Raw genomic sequence first — 21650 nt, 5'->3', positions numbered from 1 at the left:
TGAAATTTTAACCCATCACTACTATCCGTTTCAACTTATTCAGACTCTCAGCCCATAACTATTAGGAGTGAAACCTTTCCGAGATTGGACCAAAATACTCTCATTGGCCCACCAAGAAGGTTAAATAAAATATGGCATACAATATCGGGAAATCCAAACCTTGAATTCTCATTGGTGGCTGAGAATTGATGTGGCAGATACTTTTGCTGCCAATTATCTTATCCTCTCTGCCACTCATATCCAATTATACATAACTCATTTTTGTCAAAAATCGCGTGGACTTTACTATAAATACAGCAATATCGCTTGCTATCTCTTTCATTCTCTCAACATTGGTCAGAAAAAAAAATCCTTTAGAAAGAAAGTCTCAACACTAAGCTAGTTAATGGCCCTCCAAGCTGCTGCTTTGGTTCCCTCTGCTTTCTCAGTCCCCAAAGAGGTTAATTAGTTTTCATTTTTGGGTCCGATTTCTTATTATGAGCTTTTTGTTGTTCTTGCTATTTTTGGTGAAAAAATAACAACACATGGGGTTGACATTTTTGTACGTAATATCTGTTGCATGCAGGGTAAAACTAGTGCATCTTTCAAGGACTCAAGTCTTTTTGGAGTTTCATTCTCAGAACATGCAAAGGCTGATTTCAGCTCTTCTGCATTAAGATGCAAGGTATGTTGTTACAGCAAAAATATGGCTAATTATGCACAAAAAAATAACCTATAAGACCTTGATGAAAATTTTAGCTTTTTGTATGATGTTTTGGTGAGAGATTGTAGTTTGAATCACAAAGCAATGAGTGAGATTATCTGAAAAAATAAGAATCGTTATAGATAGCTTGGAATTTTGTCAGACAGTCTGAAGTGCCATGGATCTACAGTACGTTGGCTACATGTTGTTATTTTGGATATTTTGTGTATGCATAACATAATTGAATTTACTTTGCAGAGAGAATTCAGCCAAAGAAATGGGGTGGTAAGAGCCCAAACGATGGCTACTGCCTCTCCAGCAGTCGATGTTTCTTCCCCACAAGGGAAGAAAACTCTCAGAAAAGGCAGCGTTATAATCACCGGCGCATCGTCTGGATTGGGGCTGGCCACAGCTAAGGCTTTAGCTGAAACTGGGAAATGGCATATAATCATGGCCTGCAGGGATTTTCTCAAGGCTGAAAGAGCCGCCAAGTCGGCTGGCATGGCCAAGGAGAACTACACTATCATGCATTTAGATCTGGCTTCCCTTGACAGTGTTCGCCAATTTGTTGATACCTTCAGGCGATCAGGCAGACCTCTCGATGTGCTAGTTTGCAATGCTGCTGTTTATTTGCCAACTGCTAAGGAGCCTACATTTACGGCCGAGGGATTTGAACTTAGTGTTGGAACCAACCATCTTGGTCACTTCCTCCTTTCACGGCTGTTGCTTGATGACTTGAAGCAATCTGATTACCCATCAAAGCGTCTCATCATCGTTGGCTCAATCACAGGTACTAATTCATATATGATATGCATTTACATCTATCAAATGTAGCAAAATTTTGATATTCATGCACCGACTATACTTTATGATGCATGATAAAGGAAACACAAATACCTTGGCTGGTAATGTACCTCCTAAGGCCAACCTTGGGGACTTAAGGGGATTTGCTGGAGGCTTAAATGGGCTAAACAGCTCATCCATGATTGACGGTGGAGATTTTGACGGTGCCAAGGCCTACAAGGACAGCAAAGTCTGCAACATGCTTACCATGCAAGAGTTTCACAGGCTGTTCCACGAGGAAACTGGCATCGCATTCGCTTCCCTTTACCCTGGCTGCATTGCCACAACAGGCTTGTTCAGGGAGCACATTCCCTTGTTCAGACTTCTCTTCCCCCCATTCCAAAAGTACATCACCAAGGGTTATGTCTCTGAAGATGAAGCTGGAAAAAGACTTGCTCAGGTAAAATAACATGATTTGGTGCTTTCTCTGTTTTTATATTATGCAAATATTTGTGATTGATGCCTGGAGGGTGTTATCTGACTGGTTGCTTCTGTTAGGTTGTGAGCGATCCAAGCTTGACAAAATCAGGTGTTTACTGGAGCTGGAACAAGGACTCAGCTTCATTTGAGAATCAGTTGTCTCAGGAAGCTAGTGACGTTGAGAAGGCACGTAAAGTCTGGGAGATAAGTGAGAAACTTGTTGGTTTGGCCTAATTCAAAACCTGGAGATTCAGATCTACCAGATAAGTGAGAAACTTGTTGGTTTGGCCTAATTCAAAACCTGGAGATTCAGATCTACCAGTTTATGTTACGGGAGGGTTTTATGAGCTTGAAGGTTTGTTAGGTAGCGGAGTTTGGAATTGTGGTCAGCTTTTCAATTGTAGATGTAGATGGCTTGTGGAAAAAAAATGTCAATAAATCACTCACTCTTGTTGCAAAGTGGTAGTTATTTCAGAGTCTAATATGAAATGAAAAGAGAAACATTTCGGCTTCATGTTAATTGTACTTCAAGGACTTCTTAAACATTTGGATTTTGGCTGAGTAATCAGGGCTTGATGTATCAAGAGACTTCCAAACTTAGAAGAATGCCAGATTTGTCAGCATAGTGCTTTGAGTGAAGTAATAGTTAAAAGAAACTCTTAAAGTTCACACTGTAAAAAGGTATAACATATACAGGAGGAAGGTAGAACACCAGTAACCCAAATTTTGAAAAAAAAAAAAAAAAGGTTTCAGAATTTAGAAGTGCTCCCCTAATATAATTTCCAGAAGGCAACTTAAAGTTCATAAGCAGGGAACCTAGCTTCGGATGGTTCAATCATGTCCAGAAAGAGATGAGTCATCCCTCCTATACCTTCAAATAGTGAATAAGGGCGATCACCTCCATGCATCTTCCCTTCTGCTATGAGTTTTTGAGCTCTATCATACAGAAAGCATGCAAATGCTTTGGCTCTGTACAAGTACTCGACGTTACCAGTCAGTCGGTAGAGTGATAGAAAAACATAGGTGTTCCCACTGATGCCATGACAGATGCCAACTCGCTTAAGTAGACCCCTTTTCCATACCACCTCCCCAGCATCCACAGCCGCTTGCAAGAATTCCTTCTCTCCAAAAACCTGATAATTTAACATTGTGGACAAGAGAGTTGTCAGATCCTAAAGATGTTTTTCTCAACCAAAAAGGGTTAAAAGGACTAACATAGAGACTTGAGTATCTCCGAGGGAAAAGTCAATGCCAGCATAAGAGGAAGGAAGTCATAACTTCGCTAAATTTCATGTTTAATCATAAGAGCACCAACAAAATAAAAAGAATGGCATTCTGTGGAATACAAATGGCTTCTCCAATATAATGTAAATGACAGCACTCACCACTGGAAGTCACCACATAGAACTATAATATAGACATTTATAACAACAATATGCATTACCTCAACTTTTCAACAACTGCTAAAATGTTCAATTCTCTTGAAATACTAGGTGTGAGCTTGTGACAATTTTCTGAAGTAATTTTGCTTAGACTAGTTGGAAAAAAACTGAGCAAATACACAACAATTTTCTAATGAAGCGCACACATCAGTTAATTCTTTATTTTTATATGCCATCAAGGCTAAATAAATCATATTTATGCTGACAAATCATTTAATTCTTCATTTCTCTATACTACAATGACTCCTTTACAATAAATTTGATAAATTAGACAGCAATGAAAATGACAATGCTCATCAAGAATCACCTCAGCTGCTTTTGCGAGGGTTAGAGTGACCCCAGGAGCACCATGGCACCAATGCACAAGACGATCGGATTCACTTCCTTCACTAGAAGGATAATTGCCGCTGGGGAAACGGTTCTTTATCATGTAGCGAAGTGTACCCTTAACATCCTCCACCTGATCAGGTTTCAGTTCCATGTCCATCAAAACATGCATAATCCCTGCCAGTCCATGGGCAGCACCCCAATACTTCTTCCCATGCCATTCATACATCAATGGGCATCTTCCCCTGTTAGCTAATCGTCTACCAGCCTTAATAATTTCATCCACAACTGCTCTCTGCAAAAACATTAATCCAATTAAAAGATAAAAAAATTTGGACTGCTTACTTGAGACAAACCAGAAGAAGAAACAAGAGCACATAAAACTTACCATTTGGGCAGTAGATATTGTGTCTTTACCAATATGCTTGTTTAAGAATGAACAGGCCCATAAAAACCCCACTCTCCCATATAATAACTCATTTGGCAAATCACTAGGGAGTTTGATCTGCTTTCAAGAATAAAATAGGGTATCAAAAGTTAACAATCAAGTATTTATAGGGGAACAATGTCATCAATATTGGAAAAAGAATTAGCCAATCAAGTACCTCTTTAAACTTTGTTAAGTAGAGATCAAGTAGCCTTTCATCACCAGCATGCTTTGCCAGGACAGCACCGAGAGCACAAACACCAGCCCGCCCACATATGAATGTCACACACCTACATCCATGCATCCCATAATAAACTCCAGAAAATCAGATCAATCATTTCTAATGGTGTACAGCTAGAACTCACTATACAATCAATTGCAAAATTCCAACTAGGCAGGCGAACCCACATACCACGTTACAACCCTTTCCAATTTAATTCTATCTTTTTCGTTTCTTTTAGAAGTATTTTTCAGCCTTGGGAGTTGCGTCTGAATCTACACTCAGTCTAGAGTTTCCAAACATTCATATATTTCACATAACAAAAAGACATTTCATCAAATTCTCACTTCCACGGAGGAGGATTTCAGATCAGCACCCCCAATCAATTTCATCTCTATAACCAACCTAGTTTGACAAATTCAACCATCACAAATATCACACAACACTTCCAATAGATTCGAATTGCTAAATTCGACTCAACTGAAACTCAGGTTCAGAATTCCTCCCATTTTGCGCATTTTCCCTCTCTAACAAACAAGTCACTTCAAATTTACTTGTACCAAACTCATTTACACTGGAAAAGATAGACCACAAGTGGGTTAAAAAAAAATTCCAGTGAATTTGAACAATCCAACATCTCAAATAACAACTTTAGTTCACTGAACGAGCTGAGCTGTGATTCAAGCAATTTAGGCACAAAACAATTGCAACTTCAATTGAAAAACATTTGGCAAGTTTCCCATTCAATTTGAACTAAACAAAACCTACCCTCTTCAAGTAATCCACACATAAACATGTGTTCATGTGTTAGTGAGAACATAGAGACAGAGAGAGTACCCAGAATCTCTCGAAGCAGAATCACAGGCCTTGACAATATCACAACACAACTTAAGCTCATTGTCATTCTTGGTAACTTGGTAAGCTTTAAACAGCAAGTAAGCAGTCCCGAGAGCACCCGTATACAAAGTGTAATCTTGCACACGCTTTCCACTCACTCCCCATGTCTCATTCACAACCTAAACAACAAAACCCAAAACCAAAAAAATAAAAATAAAAAATCTTGGTCGGCATATAAAGATTAAAAAAAAAAAAGATTATAAAGTGAAAGAAAAAAAAATCATAAATTGCTATATGGGAAAGTTAAAGAGACGGAGTTACTGTTTGTTTGAGAGCCAAAGCTGAGTTTTTGAGCGTGTCACTAACTGCTGTGTACGGAAGAGAAAGGAGCTTGGTGAGAGAGTCTTGGGCAGTTGTTGTTTCATGAGCTGCAACTGCAAGTGATGTTTCTGGCATTTCATTTGGGAAGAAACGATCAGCCATGCTTGATGCTTCCGTAGAGATTGGTTGTTTCTTCTTGCGCTATATGATTCCTTCTTTGTGCAGAGAGAAGCTTTGGATTGCAGAAGCTTATAGAATTTTGCAGAAAGGTTCTGTGTATGTGCGTGTCATTGTCACTGCCACAGATGTCGCTTGTTCGGAGAGTGAGGAGTGTGGTAAAGGCGGTTTAGAATATCTCGTCCAGCCCCTCAATTTTTGCATTTATTTTCCTAACATTAGCTATTTAGAGATTTAGGCTTACTAGTCTTAATTATAATTTTACATTATTATTTTTAATTTTATAATAAAGATGGATAATTTTTTAATCATTATATTACAATATTCTAATATCTATAATAAAAAATTCTGCTGATACACTGTCTAAATAACTTTGTTATAATCAAGAGAAAATCTTCTTCATTAAATAATAAGAGTAATTTTTTTACGTCATAAATTTATTTATGTGCATTATAATGAACTAAATCCTTGTATCATTGTAACTTATTATGGATTTAAATTTTTCCATCACTGTCGGTTGACAACTTAGCAATTCTAATGTCATTTATGCCTTCAATTTTTGATGATAAAATTAAATTGAGATTTTCACCAAAGAAACAAATTCCACACCTCATTATGAAATTAAATTTAACATTCTATAATCATTCCTCCACTGTGACCCTTTGAGTAACACAAAAATTAAATTGCGGTTTATATGAAGAGGAGGTTTGACACCAAAATCACCCTTTTAAGTCACCTGTTTCCACACACACATATATAAATGAAGATAAAAAAAATAATTTTCAAACTTATATGCCAATTAAATGGATTGTTTTTGCATTAAAAAAAAGAAGAGTATATTTTTGAGTTTGAAGAGCACCTGATCAGGCCCGAATAGAAAGCCCATGAATTCTCGAATAGCTCACAACCCGTTAGGCGTCTCTAGTTTTGGTTACAGGTTTAAGTAGGGTTTATCATCTCTCTCTTCCTCCATTCTCAGCAGCAGCAAAAGCAAAATCAGGTAAATGAAAAAGGGAAAAAAAAAAAAGATTCTAAGCAACCCTTTGATCTCTCTATCTATTTCTCATAATTTTTGCTTTATTTTTCAAATATTTATATTTTTTTTTACGCTATATTGTTTAGGCTATGGGGAAGAAACGAAAGCACACTGAAATTATCGAACCCACAAAGAAAGATGACAGTGTTACCGAAGAGCGGCCAAAGCGGACGCTTTTGGGCTGGAAAGACAAGATTGAAATAAAAGAAACTGAAGCCCCAGGTGTTTTTAGAAACAAAGAAAAGGTTTTGGTTACTTGCTCGCGTCGCATCAATTTCAGGTGAGAGCTTTGTTCTGATTTGAATTGAATTTTGGGTTGTTTTTGTGATTCAAGAGGTTGAATTAATCACTGGGTATTGGTTGTTTTTGTGGTTTGTGTAGGTATAGGCACTTGATGTTGAATGTGGTGTCGCTTTTGCCTCACTGTAAGAAGGATAATAAAGTTGAGGCTAAAAGCAGTAAAGGTGCTACTTTGAATGAGCTTGTTGAGCTCAAGAGCTGTTCGTCCTGCTTGTTTTTTGAGGTAATGGTTTTTTTAAGTTTTGTTTTGAATGTTTAGTTCTAATCTGTTATATATTCAAATGCCAAATAATGATGAGAATCGAATTCTGTCAGTTAGAAACATTCATGAAAATTACATTGTGCAATATAATATGCGGGATGTAGACTTCTTCCTCCAATTACAGGACTGACGTTTAATGGTTTGCTTACACATGCCATAATTTTTGTTTATCTATATAGTGCAGAGAGCTTCAGTGCATAGAACTTTCTGCTTCAGTTGGATGTTAATAAATCAGTTTAAGGACTAAGAATTCAATTTCCAATCTCGATTGGGTCTTAAGAGTCTGCTACCTGTTATTGTTCCGATTATGTGGGGGTTGCAGTTTTACAAATTTATTGGAGTGCTTTCAGAGTGAAAGTTTGGTTCACACTTGTAGGTTTAATTACTCTAACATACAGATATAAATTTGATGTCTGACACTGTATTCTTTGCCCTCTTTATTTCAGTGTAGGAAACATAAAGACCTTTATCTGTGGATGGCCAAGAGCCCCAATGGTCCATCTGTGAAATTTTTAGTAAATGCGGGTAATTTTCTCATTAGATCTCAAATCATATTGGCTTAAGAGCTTTAGATTGCATTATAAGTATAAAGTTCATGATTTCTGAATCTATATTTGTATTTGACACACACACACTCTTGCAAATCTGAAGTATTTGTTGTTTTCTGTGTATATAATTTTGATGCTTCTTATTTTTTATTTCTAGTTATCAATTTGAGGGGGGAAAAAAATAACTAACATATAACAATTGCCTTCTTATTATAGTGCACACAATGGAAGAACTGAAGCTTACTGGAAACCATCTAAAAGCGTCACGACCTCTTCTGACATTCTCGTCTAATTTTGGTAAAGATGCCCACTGGAAACTTATAAAGGAAATGATCATTCAGGTACTTTGGTTTTTGCTTCCTCCCTTTAAAGCAAGCAGTATTTTTGTCCTGTCTGTGTTTTGCATATGGATTCTGGCTCTGGGAATGGTCATCTAGGCTTCTCCAATGCTCTTCACCAATTGCAATGTGTTAATCTAGAGATGTTTTCATGAATGATACCTGTGCACGCGATGTATTCGATATTTTTGTTCTTTTGCTAATTCTTGATCATCGTCTGGTGGATATGGCATTCTTTCCTATGTGGCATTACGCTTACTGTTAATTTGCTTGCCTAGTTTTACATCCATTTTTCTCCGACATATTCATTTTATCTCATTCTAACTATCAGAGAAAAGCTTATTTAGGTTGTGGGTCTTATATTTATGGCTTTTAAAATACCTTGAGGAAACTTATAGCATGCTTCAGGCATGAATACCATATTACTCAATCTTTGTTTCAAGAGTGCACAGTTCTATAGTTGTTTTGATTAGAAAACAATGTCTTGGATGGTTCTTTGCCAATTCAGTCAATGTCTTTTAGATATTTATGAATAGACCTTTTTATGTTCTGATTTTCATTTTTCTTAGATATTTGGAACTCCAAAGGAGCACAGGAAGTCTAAGCCTTACCATGATCATGTTTTTGTTTTCTCCATTGTTGATGATCACATATGGTTCAGGAATTACCAGGTTGGTGCCTTTCCTAGTTGAACTTTGTGAATTACGCAATTCTGATGTGCGGTTTTTTTTTTTTGGTGGGGGGGGGGGGGGGTGGGTGGGGGGTGGGGAAGCTTCTTCTTCTTAGTGCTGCTATCCTTTCTGATTCTTCTTCTTCTTCACAGATTACAGTTCCTCATAATGAATCAGATAAGGTGGCTCGGGGAGGTCTGGACAAAATGACCCTTGTTGAGGTTTGCTGCATATGTCTTTCAGTGAAACTTGTGGTAGCAAGTATTGCAATCGTCGCATAATTTTGGAAACTGATTCTGTGCAGGTTGGTCCAAGATTTTGTTTGAATCCAATTAAGATATTTGGAGGCAGCTTCGGAGGACCAACACTATATGAGAATCCATTTTATGTATCACCAAATCAGGTCAGAAAGGTTTTAAGTTTTCTTCTTCATTTTGAGCGCAAAAGTCTATGTAGTATTTGCATAGTTGACAAAATAGTACTCAAGACTCTAATGGATTCGTTGGGTACTAGTAGGATGTCTTTGGACATGCTAGGGTATGTAGTCGGCACCATTTTCTGTTATTTTTATTGAACTTTAGCGCAGAGGTTCTTGCCATCCTCACCTTGTTTGAGTATAAATTTACTTGCGTGCAATAATGCAATATGCTTCTTGTTTTAATGCTTTCAGATTAGAGCTCTGGAGAAGAAGAATAAGGCCGGGAAGTATGCCAAGAAAGTTAAAGCTAAGACAAGGAGAAAGATGCACGAGCTTTCCAATCCATTGGAACCTGATGAATTTGCTGATATGTGGAAGGAATGATGTTTACATGATGCTTTCTGTTCCGGTGAAACAACAAGCAGAATACAGTTGAACCACCTTTTTGTAGACATCTTATGAATGATAAACGACCTCTCCTGCCTTTCCAGGCCATTTTCTATTTTCGGATCCCAGTGTTGATCACCTATATAGTAGAATTAGGAAATTGATGTTTGTTGTGGCGTCATCTGTATCTTGAATCTTGTTCCTCATTATTCTTGTTTAGTGGAATAGCATTGATGATTAAAATTTTTCTCTGAAAAGAGCAAAGGTACTAAGATTATTCTTTTCAAAAGTTCTCTACATCATCAGCTGAGTTGACAAAATGATGAGAAATTGCAGCTGGTACCAGCCAATTTGTATTAAATTATAAGAGATTTGCTGGGTGTTGTTTCCTGCGATACTGCCGAGAAATTACTAAGTGGGTAAAAAATAAAATTGAAAAGATTCCCAGTACAAATTATATTATTATGACCTTGTGTCTATAAAACAATGTCTTTTGTTAAAAAAAAAAAAAGCATATAAATAACATTAAGTTTTGAGTTTTTAACCTCCGAATATTCAGTAAGATCACAGTAACGCAAAGTAGTAGACTTGATGAACAAAGCAAAAGAATTTAGAAAAAATTTTATTCATGAAGTGATGCTATTTTACATTCATGAGGTAATGCTATATTCAAAAATAATAAAAAAACACTTTATATTATTATTTTTTCAATTTGGAAAGGAATCAAAAGCGTAACTTCGCAACTTTTCAAAATTTAACAATCTTACAAAATCCAATCGGTATGTTTGAAAGTTTGGTACTCATCAGCTGATGTCCCTCGACATAGTTTTGGTGTGCCATTGAACGTTCATACACCAAAATAATAATTATTAACGGTCATAGTAATGCTTAAGCCACAAACTAGCAAACGACAACTTCATTCCATTACACAAGTCAAATTAATTAGAACCCAAACATGATTAATAATATATACACAATTGCGGATTGCCCACATAACAAGAAAAACACTCTATCAAAGAAAAAGGTCAAAAGAACCTCCAAGAGTGAGTAACAACTTTATTTTTAACTTAATAGAAGGAAAAATGAAAGGTAGTAGTTTCAGCTTTTGAGTTGGAAGTAGGCAAATTCACAGCAAGATCAATCAAATTGATCCTTAATTGATAAATTAATGTGAGTCCCATTGATTAGTCCAGTCTGCTTCACTTCCCACACGTGGAATGCTGTTGATCCTAGTGTATTTATCAACCTTGAAATTGGCTCCACACATGACACCTTCACTATCTACTCTTGGCATTGCCCTTATCTTGTTCATTGGATGCTCAAAGCTCATCAATCCTCCTTCACTGTGGAACATGCACCCTGCAAAATGCAATTGTGCAAGTGTAACAACACACCCCTGTTTCATCATCTTATAGCCAATAATGGGAGAAAATATTTAACTTACCCTGTGGGAAGGGAGCAAATGACTTGGCACATCCCTCTTTGATGACCTCCAAGTCATCAGATATGACCACAGATCCATCGGCTGCAATTCCCCAGTACAGCTTCACTCCCCCATCAGAACCCTGCAAAATTAAATAATTCATTAACAAAAAGAATTCTGCTTAATCATTTATGAAACCAAAGGAGTCTGCTCTGCGCGTACATTCGAGTAAACCCTAACCTACCAGAGCAGTGAAGACCGTGCCGGCCTTGCTATCGTAGACCACAAAAGCAAAGCTCCCATCAAGATCCTTGACAACCTGGTCAGCTGGGTAAGGACCCCGGTCTCTGAGCGTACGATACGCCTCTATCACAAACATGGCCTCATCGGTTCCCTTTGACAACCCATATTGCCTGATCAGCGAGCACAAGTTGTTCAAGGACCCCATGAACAGACAGTATATGTCCTCAAACCCGCAAAACAACCTTCGGTCCTTGGTTAAAGGGGAGTGAGGGGGAACGTAAGCAAGAACAGCAGCATGGCCAAAGTTCATGGAGAAAGTGTTATCAGGGTGACGGGAGAGGAAGTCACTGAGGGTATCCTCAGGGAGTTTAGGCCTCTTCGAACATTTTTGAGACGCAGGGCTATGAAGCTCCTCAGGCGGATTGGCAAACGCCTTGTGAAATATCGCCAACATATCTTTATAACAAAATTTCCTTTCTTGAGAAATTAATGATGCAACGAGAGAATGAAAGAATTAGCCAGACTACCCTTTTTATATATATAATAAGGTCCAGGGACATGCGGTGGAGTTAATGATTTATCAAGCGGCCATCTTGTCTTTTTGTTTTATTTTATTTTTTAAAAACGGTCAAGAGGCTGGATGACGTTGCAGGGATGGATAAGGATTCTGGAAACTTTCTCAAATTCCAAGGCATTCTTATCCTAAACTGTACATTCCAGTTCCACTTGCATTTTTGTTTCTTCCATCATTTCTTTTGTTTTCCTTTGTTTCCCTTGAGTATGGTCAAGACGATGTCGTATCGTTATCGCCCTCTTTCTCTGGTGTGTCTTACAGCGTATTTATGACTCTGTATTGTGCTGTATATTAGTTTTACTGGATTAAGCTGTATTCTATTTATTATTTTATAATATTATGTTTGGTGTAATATGAATTGTATAATATAAAATAATATTTTTAAGTAATATTAAATTAATTAAGATTTATTTATATTTAAAAATAATTTAAATTTTTGTAATTAAAATAAATAATTTTAACCGCGGGCCACCATAAGCGGCCGCTGGTAGCTGTACTTTTAGTGTTATTTGAACTATATTTTAGTACTGTTATAATTTTTAATGTCGAAGCTATACAATGATGTAACTATTATTAGGAAATGAATTTTTATTTGCCGTAGATCTACCCTTAAAGTTTTTGTTTTCAAAATTTTGACTGTTAAATTACAATAAACGAAAGTTTTTTTGTCAGTAATAATTGCATGATTACGTAATCCCGATAATAAGAATTTTAATGACTCCAAATTTTAGTGCAAAGCACGATTTTATGCATAGGTCACTGGTGGCCGACTATCTTCGAACTATCCGTCGGGAACACATTTGAGTTTTTAATTTTATTTAATATTATAATATTTTTTATTTAATTTCATTATTTTAATTAAAGAAACTTTAAAAAGTCAATATAAACAGTGGCATATTATATAAACTAGACCCCTCAGTTTTACTTAATGTGGCAGTATTCATATTATGTCACCATAATGTGAACAAGAATATTTATCAAACAAGAGATTACATTACATTAATTAATATAATCTCATGTAATGTGATATACCAAACACATCTTAAATATTTTAATTAGTGACAGAGCCATATTAAAAAATAAATTTAAAACAACATTTTTTTGAGTTTGTAATGATATAATTATTTTTTTATTATAACTATCACAACATTATAGTTAAGAAATAATTTTTTGTTACATATCGCAAACATTTTGTTTAATCAAACAAACCTTCGTTGTTATTAGGAACTGTTATCATCATTTTCTATACGATGAATACACAAATTAATAATTTGGTATTTGGATATGGTTTGGTGTGGACTGCTAAAGCTTTATCCATAGCTGCTAGATGAAAATGACATGAAGCAGAAATTAAGAAACCGCAGGTAGCGAGCCTGTGTTTTCAGGAGTAAACTGTGGATGAATGGATTTGACTGACAAATATTATAAACTGTAATTGAAATTTCTTATCTTATCCACATAAATAGATAAATGTGCAAAAATGGTGGGCTGCTTGCCCAGCCTCCTCCAGTTGCACCTCCACGGTCCCATACTAGTTCCCAGTTTTTTTCAAACAGTTCATAAAATTTTTTTCAGCATTTTATTATTATAATTATTATTTTTAAGTTCATACTAGCTATCAAGGAACTTCTTAGGTTGTTGTTTTAGGTGGCAATAAAGTTCGTGGGTCATGTTTATGTCCATTTCATGTGGTGTTAAATTTGAGTTCTCTTACACTCATATCTTAAAGATGGGTAAATTCATGATCGGAATAGGTTCGGATCAACTTGATCAGATTTTGGATTAATCGGATTGAGAGAAAACTAATTCAAATTCAATCTAAACTTATAATCCTATCTGGTCTGATAAAAATAAAGTTTGAATCGGTCAAGATTTTATGTTATATATGGTTTGTGTGTGCATGGTGTTTCAGATTGGATCCGGTTGGCCAAAATCCAACCCGACAAGATTAGAGTAATCTGCATCCAATTTGGGTCCAAATTTTTTGGATTGGGTTGGGTCAGATTATTTATCCACCCCTTATCGATTCATTTACTAATTGTATATAAGTATAATCTTGGTTAACTCAATTAAGTCATTATCATGTGATAATCGAGTCACCACTTAATAAATTTAAATTTTTTTCATAAAAATCATATTTTTAATATTTGTAGTACTACCTTCTTAAACTCTAACTGATTTTGTTCTAAATACGAAAACTGTAACATATATCATCTATTGACTAAAATATAAGTCAATCTAATACAACTAATTATGACATAAACACGTTATTGTGTCAGAAACTCTAAACTTAAACTCGACATGATTATTAGCCCGAGTAACATGAATATGAACAATTTAATAATTTTATCAAATTTGACTTTCTAAACTTATTTATTCTTGACATATTTATTGATTAGTGTTAAAAATTGTATGTTTATTAAGGGATAAAAATGTTATTTTGTTTTATTAATGTAATTTATATTTGTAATTGTGTAACATATTGTGAATTTCTAATTATTTTTCTAAATATTTGATTTTGTGTATTTTTGTATGTTTATTAGGTAAAAATAATAATTTCATGCAATTTGAGGCTCCGAACTAATACATGGATGTCAAATTTAGATTCCGGAAGTCCGAGAAATTATGTCATTGTCGAGGAAGATCCAAGATTTTTGTTGTTTTTTTTTAACGTTTTTACCACGGTAAATGTGGTAATTGTAAAATTATAAGTTTTTATCATATTAGGTATGGTAATTGTTAGTGGAATGTGTTGGATGTGCTTGAGTTGATAAGTTAGGTTTATGTTTTATTAGTGGGACAAATGTAAGGTTAAAATGTAATTAGATTTTTTTTATTTGTGTGGTGTGGATTTACCATGTATTAGTATAAATAGAGGGGGGTGAATACACCTCTCCACACATTTTCTTCTCTTCTTTTCCCACAAATTCTTCTTCTCATCTCTCTTTGTAATTTATTTTCAATCAATAAAATTAGTTTTATTTCAATTTTCAAATTTCATTTTTAATTATGTGTTTTTCAATTTCAATAATTTCCTTTATAAAAAACATGTTTAGCTAAATATTAATAGTTAGGGGAAGGTGAAACTCTTAGGAAATAAATAAGATTTAATGAAATTCTATTTTTAATTTTATAAATTAAATTATTTTCTATTTAATTTATACATATTTTATATTATGAGATTTTGATTTATTGTAGACAAACAAGGGAGTTTGGCACAATAAATTCTTTTTATCAAAATATAAGGTATGGTAAAATGGTATTTTGACTTATTGTAGACAAATTAAATTTTGGCACAATGAATACTTAATCTATCATAAAATTAAAGGGAAAATAATAATAATTTATATAATTAATCTTTTGGGCAATAAATCTAAAAAATGGCAAAAAGAATTTATCAAGTTTTATTTACTACTAAGAGTGAATCCACAACCCTAACTAATTCAATTTCATAATTTTATTTAAATTAAGTTGTTTATATTTAAGTTTTATTTTCAAATTTTAGATAAAATAAAATAAACAAATTAAATCTTTTTCTGTGGATCGACCTCGGACTCACCGAAATATATTATAACTAGACACTCTTATATTTGAGAGTAAAACAAACACTTTTAAGTCGTGTCATTTATGTTGAATTAATAATTCAAATCAAATAATACCAACTTTGGTTGCATATCCTTTATTATGGAACCAGATAAAATCATGATTTATTACAAATAAGTGTGCGTCGCATTGTTTTGGCATTTTTTTTAAATGGTATAACCATGACATGAGTCTTGGCGACGACGGGTTTTGATTTTACTTCTTTATTCTTTTGTTCAGTTTATACTGTTTATTGTTAGGATACGGTTATTTATTTATTTATTTTTTACCTCTCGTTCTTTGCCTCTCCTCATGCAATGAGCGGCTAAAATTGAGTTAAAGTTAGTATTTATTTTATTTCATTTATAATTAAATTAATTTTTTTCCGCTAATTACAAAGATAAAGAGAGATGAGGAGAGAATAAAAAATAGGAGAGGATGGTGGAAATGCTCTAGTGATTTAACGAACTTTGACCAATGACATCGCAACGTCATGGATTTATTAGTCAAAGAAAGCCACCTGCACCTAATCATCTGCAGGGTTGGGCTGCATCTGATTTCTTGGGTCTTCTCATGGGTTTTAAATTTGAGCTCACTTACACTCAAGTCCTGTAGATGAGCAAATTTATGTTTGGATTGGGTTTGGATTAATTCGATGAGGTTTTGAGTTAATCGGATTGAAAAAAATAATTTAAATTCAATCCGAACTTGTATTTTTATTTGATATGAACTGAGTATAATTCGAATATGATCATATTGATCAAAAATTTGTGTCATATATTGTTTGTATATGGCATTATGTTTTAAATTAGATTGTGTTATCGATAAGATCCAATAGGGTTGGAGTCTTCATCTACATTTGATCCGAACTTAATTTTTTTGGATCTAGTCAAATCGAGCTATTTTGTCCACCCATTGCTGATCCATTTATTAATTGTATAAAAAATCTAATCCTGCTTAATCAATTCATTTGTTATCATTCAATAATTGAGTCGTCAATTTAATAAATTTAATTTTTTTAATAAAAATTATATTTTTAATATTATTAGTACTATTCTTAAACTCTAATTGATTTTGTTCTAAATATGACAAATATATATATCTTTAACTAAAAAATAAGTCAATATAAAACAACTAATTATGTCATAAATAGGTTATTGTGTCGTAAACTCTAAACTTGAACTCGGCATGGTTATTAACTGAAGTATCATAATTACGAACAATTTTAATAATTTTATCAAATTTAACTGTCTAAACTTATTTATTCCTATCATATTTGTGTCGAATTAATAAAACAAATGAAATATTACCAACTCTGGCTGTATATCCTTTATTATGGAGCAAGATAAAATCATGATTCATTACAAATAAGTGTGCACCCGATTGTTTTGGCATTTATTTTTTCTAATGGTAACATGGTGTAATCATGACATGAGTCTTGGGGACGGTGGTTTTGATTTTGCTTCTTTATCCTTTTGTTCAGTTTATTGTTAGGATAAGGTTTTTTATTTATTTAATTTTTACCTTTCGTCTTTACCTCTCCTCATGCAACGAGTGGCTAAAATTGAGTTAAAGTTAGTATTTATTTTATTTTATTTATAATTAATTATTTTTTTTGACAAATTATAAAGACAAAGACAGACAAGGAAAAAAAGAAAATAAAAGAAGAGGATGGTGGAAATGTTCTAGTGATTTAACAAACTTTGACGAATAAGGTCGCAACGTTATGGATGTATTAGTCAAAGAAAGCCACATGCACCTAATCATTTGCTGGCTTGGGCCTGCATCTAATTTCTTGGGCCTTCTTGTGGGTGTTAAATTTGAGCCCATTTACACTCAGATTCTAAGAACGAGCAAATTCATGTTCGGACCGGGTCTAGTCTATATCAATTTGATTGGGTTTCAAGTTAATCGGGTTGGGAAAAAAAGGTAATTTAAACTCAATTCAAACTTGTAATCCTATTCTATCTGACCTAATTATAGTTCGGATTGAATCAAATAAAAAATTTGTGTCGTATATTATTTATGTGTGCATAGTGTTTCGAATTGGATTGGGTTCACGATTAGATCCAATCAGATTGGCCATAATCCAACTCGATTAGGTTGGAGTCATTATTTAGTTCGAACTTGAATTTTTTGGATCGAGTCAAGTCAAGTTACTTTGCCCACCCTCATTGATCCATTTATTAATTGTATAAAAAAATCTAATCCTGCTTAACTCAATTAATTCATTTCATCCTATAATTGAGTCACCAATTTAATAAATTTAAACTTTTTCATAAAAAAATCATATTTTTAATATTTGTAATACTACATGTTGATGCGAGATTCTGGTGTCTGCTCGTGCACAACCAGGATCTTTCTTCAACTCTCGAACTCTCGATCAACTGTAGATTCTCCTCGTAACTCTTCTCACCGAGCAGAACAACACCTCGTATGACTTCAACTTCAGCAGACTCCTGCGCACACAGAAACTGGTCAGAGCACTCCCAGCGTAAACCCTCCGACGCTCAAGTCAGAAAAGTCGGTTTACTTTTTTGGGAAACTTGACCACTGATCTCGTGGCTATTTTTTGGTCTCTTAGGCAGTAGGCAGTAAAAGTGCCTTTGAGCTTTTCTCTCCTGTCTCCCTAAATATGCTTTTTCTTAAGTTCTAATGTGAAAATGTCTAACTCGTTTACCTTTGTTGATTACCTTTTTATAGCCTTCCTGTGAATCCAATCCCCCACGATCCACTCACATCACTTTCCCCAGCTCACGGAAGTGGATGCTTGAATATCGTAGTTGCGACTGAGTGGGTTTCGTGCCTATATTCTCGGTTGGAGTGCGCGTTTCGTTAACCGTTATAGACTGGGTCTGCCGACCTCGATCTTCAGTTGGGAAAGCTGTCGGCTCCTAGCAAGAGACCATCTCGTCCTCGTGGTCGAGTAGAAAATTCCTGCTCGTGGATACCCGCTACCAGATTTCACCTATTTGCTCTCTTGTAAGGAGGCTGACTCCTCGTCCAAGGTATGACTGGTCTCGTTGTTATAAATCCCTTAAACACCGGTCCCCCGTTTCTAGTATTTGCAATGCAATGGATTAATACTAGAAACTTGATTAGTTTGGGCTTTCTTGAGGCACATCTGACTTGGCTGTAAGAAATAAGGATATTGCTCACTCCCGCTTAGTCGTTTCCCCTTTTGCCACTAGCAGACTGCTTCCTCGAAGAGTCACTTCGCAATTAAATGCGGAAGAGGTGGCAGGAATCCGTCCACCCGTTTGAATTTCAAATTGATAGTTGTGGAACCCTCGGAGCACGTGCCGTTTGAATGGCAATAAACCGAAAGTATCACCGTCACTTCAAAACCCTAACTCTCTAAAGTGTTCTTTTCCTCATCCGTCTCTTTCGCATCCTCCGGCGGCCGGTGATCCTCTCCTCTCCAAAATTCAAACTACCGTTCTTATTTCCGTTTTGGTGCTTCACTACTTCAGGTACTGTTTTCTCCTTCCCAACTTTGGATTTTTGTTGTTATTTTGAGTGGGGTTCGGTTGTGTCATTTCGGATAGAGTTTAGGGAATGTCAAAAGGCAAAGAAAAAGTGATTGAGGTTGATGATGACGAGTTAGACTTCCTACCTGGTCTACTCGCTGATCCCGCTTTTGACCCTGGGATTCCTCTAAAACCGATAAGACGTAATATAAGGACTAGTGCTAGGAGAATGTCTCCTGAAGCAACCACTTCAAATAGCGACGGTGACGAGTCTTCTTGTTCGGAGGATACTCTAAGTAAGGACCCGGGTGAAGACTCTGGTGAAGCATCCTCACCAGAGGTATCACGACCAGAAAAGAAGAGGAATCTAGGGGGTAGAGCTCTAGCAGAAAACTATGCTATTTACCTCATGACCTGTATGACCACAACAGAGGACCTCATAGATCTTCGAACTATTTATGACATCCTTGATGGTATACATCTTAGGATTCCAGGTAAAAAGGATACTCCCAACCGACCTCCTAGGGGATATGTTACCCTGTTTCTGGAAAATTTTAAGTTTGGGATGAGGCTGCCCTTACAACTTTATTTCGTCCAGATGCTTAGTGGGTTGCACTTAGCTCCTGGTCAGCTTAACCCTAATGGGTGGAGAGTACTTTCTGGTCTGTTCATTTTGTGGAGCAGATGCTGTCAGAGTGAGCCCACGGTTGATGAGGTCAAACACCTATATCAGTTAAAGAGCAGCCCCAAAGACGCTAGTTGGTATTATTTCATGTCAAGCACCAAGACCAGTAAACCCATAACTGATCTTCCAATATATGGTGGTGGGAATTGGAAGAAATTTTTTTTTTTTGCTGGGGGTCCCTGGGGTCATGTGGCACAAATTGATGGGGAGAATGTTCGCGTCCCCTCCCGTTTCGTAGTTCCAGATGGCCCGCTCGTTTTAGATGTCTTGTACCCTTAGTTATTCTTATGATTGATCTATCTCTGACACTGTCTTTGCTCGAGCTGCAGGTTCTTGGGGCGTCCACTACAAACTCAAGCATGACGTGCTCAAGCGGGTTGAGATTGTGTTGGCCAATTCCTGCTCGTGCAGAGAATTGCTGTCCACTTACAACTTGTTCGAATCTCGTCTGATACCCACTGACCTCGAGATGAAGGACGCTGTGATCGGGGCTATAAACATGAAACATCCTCGTCCCAATGCTGCTAAGCGAGATCACCATAAGGTTGCTCCTCTTGGCAAACAGGTTAACATTGCGGAGCAAGTCGCCTCTTTGAAGACTCTACCACCTCCTCCTCCCAAGACCGGCGAAACTAGTGGGACTACCAGTGGCGTTGATCTTATTTCTCCGCCTCTACCTGCAGGCCTAAAACCTCGTCTGCCCGATAATCGACCAAAGCTGGTCCTTTATATCAGCGAGTTTTCTAGGCTCGTGAGCAAGAAAGACTTGAAGGAATTTGATTGCAGCACTCTAGGCGAGATGGTCAGGGCTATGCAGTTCAATGTCATTCATCTCGGTTGTATGACCACTTATTATAAGGCGAAGGTCGGCCGTTACGACTGAAGAATGAAAGAAGACATTCAATCAGCCAAAAGCAAGGTTAACGCTGCAGAGAAGAAAGCTGAAGATCTTAACATTGAGAATATTAAGCTGATTGAGCGAGAGTCCCTTGCGCAGGAAAAGGCTATCACTCTTGAAGAGAAGCTGAATAAGGTTAAGGAGGACTTACAGACGCAAAAGGCTACCTACGAAGCTCAGCTCGAATCCCTCAGTGCTTCTCACCAGACTCAGGTCGAAAACTTAGAGAAGGAAGCTGACAACCAGATATATATATACATCGATGACAACTGAATGAAATTCCTCCACGTTCCATTGATTACTGAACTCGACTTACATGAAATTGAAATAAACGACAATAGGAAATAAATAACTCTTAAGCATAATTGGATCTTACTGGAAATATTTCTTGAGATGCGCTACGTTCCACGGTCGTTTTACCTCATGGCCATCTGCGCGGACGAGCTTATAGGCTCCGGGTCTAGCCATCTGTTTGACTCTGTATGGCCCTTCCTAGTTAGGACCGAGTACTCCTTGTGTCGAGTCTTTTGTGTTCTGATTCATCCTCCTAAGTAGGGGTGGGCATTTTCCGGTTCGGTTCGGTTCGGGCTCCGAACCGAACCAAACCAGAACCAATTGGTTCTAAAAAATTCAAACCAAATCGAACCGAATTTTAGAACCGAACCGAACCGAAATATTTCGGTTCGGTTCTAAAATTCGGTTCGGTTTGGTTTGGTTTGGTTCGGTTCGCACATATTTATGGATTTTACAGTTTTAACCAAATCTTACTACATTTTACAATTTTCGCCTAATTTTACTGCATTTTACAATTTTTCCCTACATTTTACAGAATATAAGTTCACAACAAGAAAAATAAAACACAATAAGTCTACAATACACAATCAACAACTTCAAATACAAAGCCTTCAAGTAAAAAACAAAATAACAAAAGTCCTAATACAAAGCCATCAAGTAAATAACAAAATAAGAGAAGCAACAATTTCATCCACCACCCACATCATCTACATGAAAATCCCATACTCTAAAGTCTAAACAAAACAAAATAAGAGAAGCCTTCAACTTCAATACACAAGCAACAATTTCATCCGCCACCCACATCACCTACATCAAAATTCAAAC

General features: G+C 36.1%; 5 protein-coding genes across 7 annotated transcripts; 3 read left to right on the top strand and 2 right to left on the bottom strand.

Annotated features, from left to right (window-relative positions):
* The first annotated feature begins 264 nt into the window (after nucleotides 1-264).
* LOC18054210 (protochlorophyllide reductase, chloroplastic) lies at nucleotides 265-2404 on the top strand. 3 transcript variants are annotated; one of them, XM_024177666.1, is made up of 6 exons: nucleotides 265-439; nucleotides 566-664; nucleotides 941-1472; nucleotides 1567-1925; nucleotides 2024-2168; nucleotides 2228-2404. In XM_024177666.1, exons 1-6 carry the CDS (start codon nucleotides 386-388, stop codon nucleotides 2236-2238), a joined length of 1200 nt encoding a protein of 399 aa, XP_024033434.1. In that variant the 5' UTR covers nucleotides 265-385; the 3' UTR covers nucleotides 2239-2404. The 3 variants fall into 3 exon arrangements, with proteins under 3 accessions (XP_024033434.1, XP_024033433.1, XP_006451927.1); XM_024177665.1 differs by having other exon boundaries at nucleotides 2024-2205; nucleotides 2265-2404; XM_006451864.2 differs by having other exon boundaries at nucleotides 2024-2404.
* A 206-nt stretch (nucleotides 2405-2610) lies between these two features.
* On the bottom strand, nucleotides 2611-5860 carry LOC18054209 (lanC-like protein GCR2). The gene is made up of 6 exons (XM_006451863.2): nucleotides 5520-5860; nucleotides 5199-5377; nucleotides 4320-4431; nucleotides 4103-4219; nucleotides 3695-4009; nucleotides 2611-3078 (listed from the first exon to the last, which is right to left on the bottom strand). The coding sequence occupies exons 1-6, from the start codon at nucleotides 5679-5681 to the stop codon at nucleotides 2740-2742; spliced, it is 1224 nt and encodes a 407-aa protein (XP_006451926.1). The 5' UTR covers nucleotides 5682-5860; the 3' UTR covers nucleotides 2611-2739.
* Nucleotides 5861-6587: 727 nt separating this feature from the next.
* Nucleotides 6588-9899, top strand: LOC18054208 (ribosome biogenesis protein BRX1 homolog 1). Its single transcript, XM_006451861.2, has 9 exons — nucleotides 6588-6696; nucleotides 6819-7012; nucleotides 7114-7255; nucleotides 7741-7819; nucleotides 8059-8183; nucleotides 8750-8851; nucleotides 9004-9072; nucleotides 9156-9254; nucleotides 9522-9899. The coding sequence occupies exons 2-9, from the start codon at nucleotides 6822-6824 to the stop codon at nucleotides 9651-9653; spliced, it is 939 nt and encodes a 312-aa protein (XP_006451924.1). The 5' UTR covers nucleotides 6588-6696; nucleotides 6819-6821; the 3' UTR covers nucleotides 9654-9899.
* Nucleotides 9900-10589: 690 nt separating this feature from the next.
* On the bottom strand, nucleotides 10590-11853 carry LOC18054207 (stem-specific protein TSJT1). Its single transcript, XM_006451860.2, has 3 exons — nucleotides 11324-11853; nucleotides 11101-11221; nucleotides 10590-11015 (listed from the first exon to the last, which is right to left on the bottom strand). The coding sequence occupies exons 1-3, from the start codon at nucleotides 11774-11776 to the stop codon at nucleotides 10822-10824; spliced, it is 768 nt and encodes a 255-aa protein (XP_006451923.1). The 5' UTR covers nucleotides 11777-11853; the 3' UTR covers nucleotides 10590-10821.
* A 7183-nt stretch (nucleotides 11854-19036) lies between these two features.
* LOC112095697 lies at nucleotides 19037-20516 on the top strand. The gene is made up of 2 exons (XM_024177803.1): nucleotides 19037-19610; nucleotides 19963-20516. Exons 1-2 carry the CDS (start codon nucleotides 19037-19039, stop codon nucleotides 20514-20516), a joined length of 1128 nt encoding a protein of 375 aa, XP_024033571.1.
* The last annotated feature ends 1134 nt before the right edge of the window (nucleotides 20517-21650 follow it).

Source organism: Citrus clementina, unplaced genomic scaffold (genome assembly GCF_000493195.1).
Source record: "Citrus clementina cultivar Clemenules unplaced genomic scaffold, Citrus_clementina_v1.0 scaffold_1, whole genome shotgun sequence".
NCBI classification, from domain to species: domain Eukaryota; kingdom Viridiplantae; phylum Streptophyta; class Magnoliopsida; order Sapindales; family Rutaceae; genus Citrus; species Citrus x clementina.
This window is presented reverse-complemented; position numbering and strand designations above follow the sequence as displayed.

What these genes read in the sequence shown, in the direction of transcription:
- LOC112095697 (XM_024177803.1), top strand. Translation starts at nt 19,037, where the DNA reads ATGTCAAAAGGCAAAGAAAAAGTGATTGAGGTTGATGATGACGAGTTA. An exon ending in TGGGTGGAGAGTACTTTCTG is followed by an intron (nt 19,611 to 19,962) that starts GTCTGTTCATTT and finishes CTCGAGCTGCAG; the next exon opens with GTTCTTGGGGCGTCCACTAC.
- LOC18054210 (XM_024177666.1), top strand. Translation starts at nt 386, where the DNA reads ATGGCCCTCCAAGCTGCTGCTTTGGTTCCCTCTGCTTTCTCAGTCCCC. An exon ending in CTTCTGCATTAAGATGCAAG is followed by an intron (nt 665 to 940) that starts GTATGTTGTTAC and finishes TTTACTTTGCAG; the next exon opens with AGAGAATTCAGCCAAAGAAA. An exon ending in CTGGAAAAAGACTTGCTCAG is followed by an intron (nt 1,926 to 2,023) that starts GTAAAATAACAT and finishes TGCTTCTGTTAG; the next exon opens with GTTGTGAGCGATCCAAGCTT.
- LOC18054208 (XM_006451861.2), top strand. Translation starts at nt 6,822, where the DNA reads ATGGGGAAGAAACGAAAGCACACTGAAATTATCGAACCCACAAAGAAA. An exon ending in GAAATTTTTAGTAAATGCGG is followed by an intron (nt 7,820 to 8,058) that starts GTAATTTTCTCA and finishes TTCTTATTATAG; the next exon opens with TGCACACAATGGAAGAACTG. An exon ending in ACAAAATGACCCTTGTTGAG is followed by an intron (nt 9,073 to 9,155) that starts GTTTGCTGCATA and finishes GATTCTGTGCAG; the next exon opens with GTTGGTCCAAGATTTTGTTT.
- LOC18054207 (XM_006451860.2), bottom strand. Translation starts at nt 11,776, where the DNA reads ATGTTGGCGATATTTCACAAGGCGTTTGCCAATCCGCCTGAGGAGCTT. An exon ending in GCACGGTCTTCACTGCTCTG is followed by an intron (nt 11,222 to 11,323) that starts GTAGGTTAGGGT and finishes TTAATTTTGCAG; the next exon opens with GGTTCTGATGGGGGAGTGAA. An exon ending in ATTTGCTCCCTTCCCACAGG is followed by an intron (nt 11,016 to 11,100) that starts GTAAGTTAAATA and finishes TGCATTTTGCAG; the next exon opens with GGTGCATGTTCCACAGTGAA.
- LOC18054209 (XM_006451863.2), bottom strand. Translation starts at nt 5,681, where the DNA reads ATGGCTGATCGTTTCTTCCCAAATGAAATGCCAGAAACATCACTTGCA. An exon ending in CTTTGGCTCTCAAACAAACA is followed by an intron (nt 5,378 to 5,519) that starts GTAACTCCGTCT and finishes TTTGTTGTTTAG; the next exon opens with GTTGTGAATGAGACATGGGG. An exon ending in ACTTAACAAAGTTTAAAGAG is followed by an intron (nt 4,220 to 4,319) that starts GTACTTGATTGG and finishes TCTTGAAAGCAG; the next exon opens with ATCAAACTCCCTAGTGATTT.